The sequence below is a fragment of the Lycium barbarum genome, chromosome 10 (assembly GCF_019175385.1).
Source record: "Lycium barbarum isolate Lr01 chromosome 10, ASM1917538v2, whole genome shotgun sequence".
Classification (NCBI taxonomy): domain Eukaryota; kingdom Viridiplantae; phylum Streptophyta; class Magnoliopsida; order Solanales; family Solanaceae; genus Lycium; species Lycium barbarum.
The window spans coordinates 97,264,364-97,277,746 of record NC_083346.1 but is presented as its reverse complement, the minus strand read 5'-3'; the positions used below and the strand labels follow the sequence as shown (position 1 = coordinate 97,277,746).

The 13,383-nt window shown below is 41.6% G+C and overlaps 1 protein-coding gene across 2 annotated transcripts; it reads right to left on the bottom strand.

Annotated features, from left to right (window-relative positions):
- Positions 1–1,889: 1,889 nt before the first annotated feature.
- Positions 1,890–5,417, bottom strand: LOC132616206 (peroxisomal nicotinamide adenine dinucleotide carrier-like). 2 transcript variants are annotated; one of them, XM_060330817.1, is made up of 2 exons: positions 5,261–5,417; positions 1,890–3,178 (listed from the first exon to the last, which is right to left on the bottom strand). In XM_060330817.1, the coding sequence occupies exon 2, from the start codon at positions 3,130–3,132 to the stop codon at positions 2,089–2,091; it is 1,044 nt and encodes a 347-aa protein (XP_060186800.1). In that variant the 5' UTR covers positions 3,133–3,178; positions 5,261–5,417; the 3' UTR covers positions 1,890–2,088. The 2 variants fall into 2 exon arrangements, with proteins under 2 accessions (XP_060186800.1, XP_060186801.1); XM_060330818.1 differs by having other exon boundaries at positions 4,924–5,373.
- Between the last annotated feature and the right edge of the window lie 7,966 nt (positions 5,418–13,383).

Genomic DNA, 13,383 nt, shown 5'->3' with positions numbered 1-13,383 from the left:
ATGTACTGACGTACTCGTTTATTGCCAGGGGCCTGCATTTCACGATGCAGGTATTGATTTATAGGATGACGGATCGGCTCGTTAGGATATTGCCAGCACTTTTGATGAGCCCCATCTCATTCGGGGTTTCACCTTTATTTATGTTTATGTCAGTTATGCAGTTAAGGTATGCCGGGAGCCTTGTCCCGGTAAACAGTTTAGCAATCAGACTCATATAAGAGATTTCATAGACTAGTTCAGTTATGTCATGTCAGATGTTCAGAGTCGTATAGCCAGTATTGGCTCAGTACTTGTTATATTTTCATACTATTTCCGTATCATGTTTAAATAGTATTTTCATTAGTATTATGATGACTCATATGTTATTCAGACTATCTATGTTTTAAAGTGTATTCTGCATCAGTTCATGTCCCATGTTGACTTAACAAGCCATGTGATTAGCTCGGTCACATCTAGCAAGGCACAGAGTGCCGTGTTACGTCCAGACCATGATTTGGGGTGTGACAGTTGTCAAGTGGTACTCTATAAATAATTTCATTGAAGGAATAAAAAGCACAGAGGTCAAGTTGTCAAGTGTTACTCTATAAATAATTAATTGAAACAATAAAAATCATAGAGGTCTTTCATTACCCTTTATTGCAAGATCTCAAACCCTCCTCCTTGCCTTTGTCTTCACCTTCCATCCAAATTCTTTTAAGTAGCTATCCAGTGTTCTCTTCCGACATTTTTCTCCATGTAATTCTTATAAGGAAAAAGGACAAAAAATACCTTTAATGTATGGGAATGACTCATAAATACTCTCGATCCACCGATTGGTCTAAAATACTCCTAACCTATATTTTTGGCTCAAGGATACTCCTCAAACTAACACCCTAAACCTTCCAATTTTAAGAGTCATGTGGCTTATTGTGATTGGCTACATAGATTATTTACTCCTAATTAATTTAAAAAGTAAAACCAACCCACTTTTAAACCCATACCCGCTGACCGGACCCGCTTCTTTTAAGGTAAACCCACATTCCATTGGAAGCAATTGGAGAAGGCTACAAACTCCACAGACATCGGATGCGAGAATCTCTGTGGACATCTTTATAGAGATCATACCCAGATGGCCAGATGCTATCCTTTCCAAATGGACAGTTCCAATAAGGACACTGACTTATAATATGATCTAGGCTATCCTTGCAGCAGATTACTTGGTTACTGTATTTGGTTTGTTTTTGGTTAGTTGTTTGTTGGGATTAATTGTAATACTACTTTTGCTTAGTTAGCAATCTGTGACATTTTGCAGCTCTCGTCCTTAATTCTTGAATAGTCGGTATAGTATCAATCCTATGGTGGTGCCGCAAAGGTTGTGACTGATGAGGTGAAAACTTAGAAGTAATTCAAACCGCCAAGTACCCAGTTGATTTCATTCGATATTTAATTACTATCCCAGACGAATTAAAAAGTTGGCCACAAGGAATAGTTGTATGCTGCGATATCTTCGTCCTTTGGTTGATGGCAGGAAAGAGCAGCATAATCCTTTTGTACGTATATGTTTGCGCCACTTCTGATGAATATGTAGTTATTTACTTGGCAATTAAGTGCGTCTCATGGATCACTTAAATTCATATCTAAAAGAAACGGGTTGGATCAGTGGGTGTGGGTTTAAAAGTGGATGAGTTTTACTTTTTAAATTAATTAGGAGTAAATAATATATATAGCCGATCACAATAAGCCACATGACTTTTTAAAATTGGAAGGTATAAAGATGTTAATTTGAGGGGCATTCTTGAACCAAAAATATAAGTTAAAAAGTATTTTTAGACCAATGAATGGATAAGGGTATTTTTAAGTCAAACACATGCACTATGTCAAAATATAACCAAAAAGGACAAAGTTACCACTTGACAAATAATAGTCTTCACCTGAGCTACTTTTTCATTTCAAGGTGCTTTATTGAGAATATTAATCTGAACAGTGGCTTTTTCCTAGAGAATATATTAGATATTTTACCCACATAACTTGAATACAGTACAATCATTAACCATTATGCAGCAAAGTGATTTCCAGTCACTTACTGACTGCAAGCTAGCTATAAGCTAGCTATACATTAGCCTTGCTTTTGCTGCTAGCCAAAATGGCATAGACTTTGACGAGCTCTTCCTTCAACATGAAAAGTACGGAGGCTGCAAAGACGCTCTGCACAATCTTTGTTCGCATTCCCTGATAGAAGCTTCCGAATCCTTCATAACGAATCATCTTAATAATAGCATCAAATGTACCCGAATATCTTAATGACACATTTCCACTAATCTCCTGCTTTGCTTGAAGCCTCGACTTCACAACCAACAAAGGATATGTGCAAACAGTTGCTCCAAGTTTAGCAAAGGCTCCAATTACAAAAACCTCCAAAGCAGTTATATTTTTCTTTACAGTACGTTTAGTCCTTAACTGCTTTGACAAGCTCTCATAAATCATGAACTGAATCGAGGGATTAGACACCATGATTAATGATGGGATAACTCCTTTCCAGAATCCTCTAACTCCTGATTCATTATAAACCTCTCGTGCTGCTTGCAATGTTCCGTAGGGAAGAAGTTTTACTGAATCAAGCTCGGCTAGTTTTGCTTCCAAGGCAGAAGCTGACAATACATTTTGAGAAGCTTTCTTTAATAGGGTCTCCCTTTTTGCCTCCATGACATTCTTTTCGGCTTGTGTATGAGTTTGCATACGAGTAACGAGAACCCATATAGGAATTGTCAGCAATACATTTAGTGAACCAGCAAGACCTGCCACAACAAGCCAAGAAAGCATCCCAACAGAACCGTCCCCTCGGCCTCTTTTCTTATTTGCGAATGCTATAGCCTCAGCTCTGTTCTTGAAAACCTGGTAAAAATAATAGTACACACCTTGTGACATGGCAGTTCCAAGAAGTGAAGGCTTTAGGCCGCTATAAAGACCCAACAACCCTTCACTTCTAACCACCTGCAGGATTTGAAACAGAGCACTGCCACGAGAATCGCAACCCTTTCTCGCGACCCTCTCAGTTTGCTGCCGAGTATTGACCGTTTGGAGGGGATAAGTAATTATTTGTGCAATTAAGCCTCCACCAGCTCCGGCCAGCCCATTAGCCAAGGCACTTGACATGTTCTATCTTTATTGTTCAGAGTAAAGATACTAGAACACAAACTTCCTATATAATCTCAACAATAGTTAGTAACAAGTCCTACACAACATTGATATTACATAAGGGGTCTTGGTAGGGTGTGTAAGAATAGTACTGAATAGGGGGTGTACTAAAGTAGGAATTATTAGTGAATAGGATGTATTGGAATAGGAATAGTAATGGTATAGCTAATGCAACAGTCTGCTATCTATAACAATAGTACTGAATAGAGTGTATAATTAATACAGCCATTAATTATAAATAGGTTGAAAAACACTACCAAACAGGGGATTAATAATAACAAAGCGGATAATGTATTATTTTCTCTAATACATCCTACCAAATGACCCCTTGCTGGTTCAGATTCCAAATTAACAACTTGTTTGGATGGTTCTTACATATCATTTCATATTGTTTTGATTTGGATTGATTGTATCGTTTTCCGTAGTTATAAATGTTACACAAACAATTTGAAGAAAAACTCACAATATATTATAGAGAAAATTAATATACAAAGGTAGAATTATTAAAGGTAGGGTAAAGGATAAAATATGATTAATAAATATTAAACCAAGCAAAATGAGAAAGAAAAATAAGGCAACAATGCAACCACACAAAATCGATCCTTACATAAAATGGGACTTTTCATCATGACATAATAATGAATTTAATACGATACAATAAAATTTAAGTAACAATCACAACAAATACTATATTCAAAATAGCAATACGATATATTACCGCCGTTTCAATTTGTCTATTTTACTTTCCTTTTTAATCTATTTTAAAAAATGTCATTTGCTATATTTAGTCGCTCCTTACACTCAACACCACACATGGCATATTTACGACCACTAGATTCAAAGAACATTTTGGTATCACTACACACATCTTTAGAATAAAAAGATAAGATACTCAAGTCTTCCTAATTTTCTTAAACTCCGTGCCGAGTCAAACACACATTTAAATGGAGATCAACTAATTATCCCACATTGTACATTGTTCGCTTTATAGAAGAAACTGCTTTAACTGTGAAAACACTGCTTTAATTGTGAAAACATGATAGATACGGCTTTAATGGAGGAACATGATAAATAGAATTAATTGGGTCAATTTTTTATAAAATACAAAAGTTTGAGGTAGTTGTTAGAAGTTTTGAAAAAGCCAAAACATAGATCTTGACCCACATCTTTAGAATAAAAAGATAAGATACTCAAGTCTTCCTAATTTTCTTAAACTCCGTGCCGAGTCAAACACACATTTAAATGGAGATCAACTAATTATCCCACATTGTACATTGTTCGCTTTATAGAAGAAACTGCTTTAACTGTGAAAACACTGCTTTAATTGTGAAAACATGATAGATACGGCTTTAATGGAGGAACATGATAAATAGAATTAATTGGGTCAATTTTTTATAAAATACAAAAGTTTGAGGTAGTTGTTAGAAGTTTTGAAAAAGCCAAAACATAGATCTTGACCCAAAATCAGATTTAAGCCAGAATTTGGGAATTTAAAGATTTATTTTCAAAATCTGTCAAAATTTTATGGCGAAACAAAGATCTTCAAAATATGCTCCCAAAATCTATGGTCAAACTGGAGCTAAGCAAATATGTCTGGAGTCAAACAAGGGTTATCAAATTCCATCGCATACGTCTGAAGTTGTTCCCAAGACGGATAAATTTGCAAAACATTCTAAAAAAAAAAAAGGCAACAGTTAACAACCATCCAAACAGGCTGCAAGGGGGGAAAAAGGAAAGTATTTGACTTACTATTGATAAGAAAGATCCTGCCACAGTGCTCATACTGGAGATCAACTACTTAATGTATCGTCAAACCTAGATGCCATTTCAATAGTTGGCATGCCTGAACTAAGTATAAAACCAAAAAATATACTCAATCCCCTCTATCATGTCTTACCCAACAATACTTTTGTTCAAGTATACACTAACAACAACCCATGTATGCAAATATAAAATAAATAATCAAAAGATTGTCAAACCTAGATGTTATCTCAATTGTTGGTATGCCAGGATCAGGTAAAAGAAAAACCAAAAACTATGATCTTATCACTTAATCAGAATATATTTTTGGGTAGAGATGTCTTACCCAATATTGACACGCCAACAATTAAGATAACATGGGGTACAACAATCCTTCAAGACCAAACAGTTGTTTTTTTTCTTTTGGGAGGCGCAAAACTGGCTATCCTGAATGGAAAAGGGGAAATGAGGTATTTATAAAGGGATATTAGGTTAAAAGTCTGGATTTTGGAAGTTGGCATAATGTGGGCTTTCTTTTTGTTTTGTAGTTCAAGTTGAATGTGGGCTGATGTTTCAGTTTTAGCTAGTGAGATTTGGGCTGCAATTGATGGATTTTGCTTATATTGGGCTAACGGTGAATTACAGTTGCAGTTCTAATTGGGGGAAGTGCACAAATATCAGCTTTTGGAGCAGCCATTAACTTGTGCTTTTTTTTAGAATTGTTTGCAAATTTATCCCTCTTGGAACAACTTCAGACGTATGCGACAGAATTTGATAACCCTTGTTTGACTCCGGACATATTTGCTTAGCTCCAGTTTGGTCATAGATTTTGAGAACATATTTTGAAGATCTTTGTTTGGCCATAAAATTTTGATAGATTTTGAAAATAAATCTTCAAATTCTCAAATTCTGGCTCAAATTTATTTTTGGGTCAAGATCTATGTTTTGGCCTTTTCAAAACTTCTAAAAAATACCTCAAACTTTTGTATTTTATAAAAAATCTCATCTATTTATGACCCAACTAATTCTATCTATCATGTTCCTCCATTAAAGTCGTATCTATCATGTTTCCACAATTAAAGCAGTCTCTTTTATAAAGTGAAGATTGTTCATACAATGTGGGAATATTATACTAAAACATAGCTAGTTACTACCGTTGTCTTTTTTTTTTCTTGCATGGATGGATCTTTATATTGTAGTAGTCAGTAAGTGTGTTATTAGCAATCGTAATTAAAATATCATGTTTTGCATAATTTTGGATTAGCAAGAATGCTTTGTATGATTGGGAATTCTTGATAGTTTATAGGACTTATGGGTATAAGTAATGTTTCATGTTTTCCAAAACAAAAAGTGAAATATCTTTTGAAAAACTACGATCAAACACATTTTCAAAACATGAAAGAACTCACCTAATCAAGTTTTTCAAATATTTTTTGGGAATCAATAGCCAAACGCTAGCTTAAAGTGAGGCCGACAAATATTAGACATTTTTGCTTGAAGTTTGGTATGATGGCTTGTCTAGGCTAACTGCAAACATTTTTAACTAAAATAGTGGACTTGACAAGACCAACCTTCGGGCATTTTTACTGAAGTTTTACCTCGCTCGCCAGGGCTAACTTCGGACACTTTCATTGGAGTTATGGTCTTGACAATGCCAAACTTCAAACATTTTTTACTGAGGTTGTGGGGACCATGTCACTTATGGATAAAAACCAAACTCTTACATCACTTCAGTCATGTAAAACTGGACTAAAACTTCAATCAAGTGTGTCGTGTAGTTGAATTGTTTTTGCCCAAAAAAAATAAAAATTGTTACGACTAAATAAATAACAACTTTTTATTTATAATTTTAATTTACTTTCTTAATAATTACTCCCCCTGTCCCAATTTATATGACACACTTTTCTTTTTAATCTGTCAAAAAAAATCACATTTTCATATTTAGAAACAATTTAACTTCAAAATTCCTCTTTTATCTATAATGAGATGATTTATAGCTACACAAATATCTAATACTTATTTTGCACCACAAATTTCAAAGTCTTTCTTTATTTCTTAAACTACGTGTCAAGTCAAATGGTGCCACATAAATTGGAACGGAGGGAGAAATATATTTTAATATACTTAGTCAAGAATACACCGTATGGGGGAATACGTATATAATTCATGTAGTATTGTAAGTATTTGATTTTAAAATAGGAAAAAGGGTCAAAAATACCCCTCTACTTTGGGAAAAAGACTAAAAATATTATCCATCACAAATTTGGATAAAAAATACTCCTCGCGTCATTAAGTTTTCAAATGTATCCCTGTCTTAACGAAAATTCTCAAATCACCCAAAATAACCCGATTTAATTTTTTAAACCCACTCCTTCATTAAATCCGACCCAACTAAAACTATCCTTGGGGCCATTTGAGTTATTTACAGCATCTAGCTTGCCTTCATCGGTATCATCTTTAACACTGTCATCAGAAGCAAACTCTGGTTTTGATGGACCTGAGAGCAAAAACAACCAAAAGATCTCAAGCTAATGTCAAAGATAACATACCAAGTAATGTGCACGAAGAAAATGAACTTGGTTCTTCCTGCTCTTTCTTAGTCATATATAAAGCAGCTTGTTTGCTTCATCATTTAATTAGGCACACGTGCAAATTATACAACAGTACCTAGAAGTTAATTAGTGCACCTAAAGATTTCTGTGTGAGATAATAAGAGCAATCCAAACAAAATAGTCATTTTCCAGCAAAGACATGAATATGGTGAGTGCATATTTCATCTATCCACCATAGTTCAATGGAAATCATGACTATCCAATCCAAAAAATGAAAATGTGACAAAATCCAATTGGGAATTAGACAGCAACCGAATGGCCGATTCCCCAGAATGATCGAGACAGACAACCAAGGTAAAAAAGTCACAATGTATCCAGATACCGAGCAAGGAGAACAATAACACTATAAGGCACAAATGAAAGAATCTCAACAAGAGAATCTCGTGATGCAAGATCAAATAAACTTCACTAAATTTGAAAAAAAAAAAACTAGGCAAAAGATCTATAACTAATTGAAAATCAGGAAGGCTAATCATGTGATGTGTCACGGGCTGACTTCTCCTAAGCGGCAGCGGCACACAAATAGCCCGTGCGGCGCCCGTAGTCCCACCTGACTACAAGCCAGCCTTTCCTTATCCCAGGTTTTCTTGGCACGACCCCATGCCTATGATGACGCTTGCCTCAGAGGCTTAGCGTTTCTTGTGCCGCCCGTTTGATGTCAAGGCTTCAGCCTTGTCTTGCTATCATACTCTTGTGGCGCATTTCATATGCTGGGTCTCGTCTATGCGCACCCCTTGGGTTGGCTACGGACATGCACGTCCCTCGCCTGACACTGAGCGTCGCTCCTGCGCGCACAGTCCTATCCTCAAGCTTGACACTTGCCTTGTGTCGTGCCCGAGTAGGGCAACTTCCAATCCTTGGCCTTTGTTAGGTGCAGTCCTCTTTCATGTGCCTATGGTTGTCCCATGGCATTGGCAAACATAGCCCTCGCAACTTACTTCCATCCCTCGTGGTGCAGCGTCACCCCACGACTGCACGTCTAGGCCAACGGACCCTTGCTTGCAAGGCTGAACCCAAGCCAAGCTCACAAGTCAATACACGAGGCTCTTGAATGGTGCCTCGAGTACTCAATCGGCACGGAGGTCTTTAACATCCATAAAGATAGCCCGCGGGGCATAATCAGTTCCTACGTCAAGCCTCCGGCACAGGTTGTGCGCCCAACACGGCCCGCAGGCACGACGTCGTCTACAGAGTCCCCTAACTCGTATGGATACCAAGGACACTCCTATGAGATGCCTAGGCAGGCCCTTAAGGTCCTCCCTCAAGGTTGCTCACTTGGTGCGACTGGCCGACAGCACGCACGGGGGAGGCTGGCTGAGCTGCGACACCTCTGCCCCCCTTATATATGCTTTAAAAAGAAAAACCCAAGTTCTAGCACTGGACATCATTTTGCCAGAGAATCACAATGGGCCTTTCTCACTCTTCCGAACTCCAAATGAGGCGCCGTTTGTTCCTAACTCTTTATCTTGACTTCCTTCACTCCTCCATGATGTTTCGTCTCATCCCCATACTCGTGGAACGAGATATAGCCTTCGGGAGCTTTATCACTGACACTGCTCCTTGGCTAAGTCAAGCCCTTAGGTGAACGATCTTCAAATGACGCCAAACTTGGTAAGAACATTCCATAACATCCTAGGAAGGGTCCCCTCACCCTAAATCCCAAGATTCCATCCATAGCTCGGAAACGCACGGGACTGACAGTCAGGCTCGCGCGTGGCCTCGTCCGCCGACGGCCCATGGGCTCATCCCAGATCCTTGCTAAACTTCCTTGGCACTCTTATAATATGACATAGAGCATCTCTAGATGCTTATTGACTCTCGCCCGTCGGAGCCCCTTTTCAATGCACGTCGCTCGCGCACGACTGACATTGCCTGCGCGGCCGACCCTGCTTGCGCGCACGGCTGACACTGCCTGCGCGGCCGACCCTGCCTGCGCGTGGCTGACACTCAACTGCGCACATCTCCTGCACGACTGACACTCGCTTGGCCCTCCTGGGCGCGCAGGGGTTATGGGCGCCAAGGCACAACGAAGGCAGCCCGTAACATTCTCCCCCACTCAAGCTCGTCATCGTCGCTTCTAAAACCCATCTCATCTCCTCTTAAAAATGGAGTCGTGCCCCATGCACTTCTCCTCCCTAGTTTCTCCCAAGCGTGCCTCTGCACCCCGCTTGGAAAGTGCCTCCGCACTTGCACCCTCTGGTGGCTAACTTTGTGGTGACCGCCTGACATCCACACCATGTTCCTCACGGCCTTCATCAGATCAGGAACCTTTGTCTCCCATCTTGGTAATTTCACCATAGCACCCATTGGTGCGACTTCCATAGTCTCACTGCGACCTTTGCAGTTCCTTCTTACCGTTTACTTCAGAAGACAATCGTCCTTCAATTTTCACATGGCCCAACGCCTCTTCATAGGCGAATACTCCCCCACTAAAAGTGGAAGACACTTTTCCTTATTTTTCAAGGTAGGCATCCCTCGATGTGGCAACCTTTGCCAACCATTTCCTCATGGTCCTTTGTCCGTTTTCCTCCGCAAGATCCCGCTATACAAGCTGTATAAACAAATCAAGGCTCGACCCCATATATCGAAGTTAACTTTCCCACACACTAACACTAGCGGCTTTTCAAATCCAATCTTGTCCCCTTTGACGTCTAACACGGCCCCTGCATGACCCACGCTCCACAGTGGTGTCTTTGGCACTTACATACTTTGCACCCTCTTGGCACTCGTCAAGTTCTTGGGACGTACTCGTGGTGAGTACTTCATTTCCTCAAAGTGGTAGCTTCGCCCATTCTGAACAACATCTTGGTTCTTAGATTGTCACTCCCTCGACAGATCCCTTACGCTCTCGGTGTACCCCAGTACTTGGTTCCATATTTATGGTTCCCCGATTGCTCTGGAAAGACTACATTCTCACACTTGGAAACCCATCCAATTCGAAGCTTAGCTAACCCCACTTTACCTTGGCCTCCTCACATTCGTGATTCAGCCCATTGCCTCCTCGGCTAACTCTTGTATCTCCCCACTCTGGTGGTTCGACACATTTCGACACATCTGCCTCCCCACGCTAAGTGGTTTGGCTCGCCTTCAGCATCGCCACCCTGCCCTGGCAGTTTGGCCCCATTTCCATCTTTGCCTCCCTACAAGGTGGTCTATCATCCTTCAAGGGTCTCCCCGCTTCACGCGGTTCGACTCCGTCCTCTTCCTGCTCCACGCAATTCCACATTCTAACCAACAATGCCTCTCCGTCTAGCGGGTCAGCTTGGTTTTTGTCTATGCGTCCCTACCTCTGTAGTGGCTCCCTTCTGATTTTGCCTCCCCATTAAAATGGTTTGGCCTTCCATTTCACAAACATGGTGGCTGCCTCCACCTCATTGTGACATTCAATCATCCCGCAAGGAATCCTGCTCTCAGGCCATTCCTTACGTTGTCGCGGCTCACTGGCACGCCTCACTGAATCCTGCAAGCCAAGCTTGCTCCATGTTGTAGGCACCAAGCCCACTTGTCCGACATGGTTTTTGAGGGTCTCACCTTCCATTCATTGCAACCCATAAGATGGCTAGGCGTCCGTCAACTTCCCCATAACGTCCAACCCTCTAAAGACGCTTTCCAATGCCCTCAGGCAATACTCAAGTCTATCCATCCTGGAAAGACACTCAACTGATGCGTCTGTCGCATCCACTGTAGGATCTCCACGATCAATCCCAAAGTTTATAGTCCATGGATCGTAGCTCTCCACAACATGGTTGCTCAACCTGGCAAACATGGCCTTTTTCCTGACCACCCGACTCATCGGTATGTCCCTCTCCTCAACGGGAGCCTAGACTGTTTGAAAGAAAAATTATATTTCCTATTTCCCCTTCTTCAAAATGGCCAACAACTCTAACTTGTTGCATCACACGACCAGACATTTTGAACCGACAAGTTTCTGATGCAAGTGAACCCTCTGGAACGCTCGCTACCTTCGCTTGACATTCTAGCCAAGTCCATGCCTTGCTCAGCAAAGCTGCTAGCCCACTGCTAACAGAGTTTCTAACTAACTGATGGCTCATCACAATCAAGAACATTTGAGCTTCAGCTATCCGTTTGTCCCATCTTGCAACACTATCCCAACAGTATAGCACGCTGGTGCACTAAGATGACCATCCTCTGATGGCGCAAAAGCCAACCAAACATACCTCAATGGAATCCCTCTGAAAACAGCATCCACTGCACGGAAGACATCCCCTGAAGATACTTCAATCAAACTAGGATGCCCTAAAATCAACTCCCAAAACACAGACGATGGCGGAAACAACGGCTGTGAAATGGCCTGATCCTGAAAGTCGTAGTTCATGGCTGACAAAGCAAATTTTAGCCATAATACGCGCAACCAATCCCTTGTAACCAGTAGTATCGGGTTCACCCATTCGACTGGCACGAAGAATATCATTCCTGCTTTGATGCGATCTCTGCAGTGACACTCAACCAATGCTCTTAAAAAAAATTTAGTTCATGGGAGCTGTGAACATAACCGTGGCTTCACTCGTCTTTCTGACCCTGGCCAGATCAACCTTCGCCAATGGCTTCATTTCAAACCGCACTGCAATCCACTATTGCTAATATCAATCAGTGATATCAACTCAACATCGCAATGCTCACCCTTCGCTCTGATACCAACTGTCACGGGCTGACTCCTCCTAAGCGGCAGCGGCACACAAATAGCCCGTGCGGCGCCCGTAGTCCCACCTGACTACAAGCCAGCCTTTCCTAATCCCAGGTTTTCTTGGCACGACCCCATGCCTATGATGACGCTTGCCTCAGAGGCTTAGCGTTCCTTGTGCCGCCCGTTTGATGTCAAGGCTTCAGCCTTGTCTTGCTATCATACTCTTGTGGAGCATTTCATATGCTGGGTCTCGTCTATGCGCACCCCTTGGGTTGGCTACGGACATGCACGTCCCTCGCCTGACACTGAGCGTCGCTCCTGCGCACACAGTCCTATCCTCAAGCTTGACACTTGCCTTGTGTCGTGCCCGAGTAGGGCAACTTCCAATCCTTGGCCTTTGTTAGGTGCGATCCTCTTTCATGTGCCTACGGTTGTCCCATGGCATTGGAAAACATAGCCCTCGCAACTTACTTCCATCCCTCGTGGTGCAGCGTCACCCCACGACTGCACGTCTAGGCCAACGGACCCTTGCTTGCAAGGCTGAACCCAAACCAAGCTCACAAGTCAATACACGAGGCTCTTGAGTGGTGCCTCGAGTACTCAATCGGCACGGAGGTCTTTAACATACATAAAGATAGCCCGCGGGGCATAATCAGTTCCTACGTCAAGCCTCCGGCACATGTTGTGCGCCCAACGCGGCCCGCAGGCACGACGCCGTCCATAGAGTCCCCTAACTCGTATGGATACCTAGGACACTCCTATGAGATGCCTAGGCATGCCCTTGAGGTCGTCCCTCAAGGTTGCTCACTTGGTGCGACTGGTCGACAGCACGCACGGGGGAGGCTGGCTGAGCTGTGACACCTCTGCCCCCCTTATATATGCTTTAAAAAGAAAAACCCAAGTTCTAGCACTGGACATCATTTTGCCAGAGAATCACAATGGGCCTTTCTCACTCTTCCGAACTCCAAATGAGGCACCGTCTGTTCCTAACTCTTTCTCTTGACTTCCTTCACTCCTCCATGAAGTTTCGTCTCATCCCCATACTCGTGGAACGAGATATAGCCTTCGGGAGATTTATCACTGACACTGCTCCTTGGCTAAGTCAAGCCCTTAGGTGAACGATCTTCAAATGACACCAAACTTGGTAAGCACATTCCATAACATCCTAGGAAGGGTACCCTCACCCTAAATCCGAAGATTCCATCCATAGCT

Coding starts and splice junctions, on each gene's coding strand:
- LOC132616206 (XM_060330817.1), bottom strand. CDS start 3,132: ATGTCAAGTGCCTTGGCTAATGGGCTGGCCGGAGCTGGTGGAGGCTTA.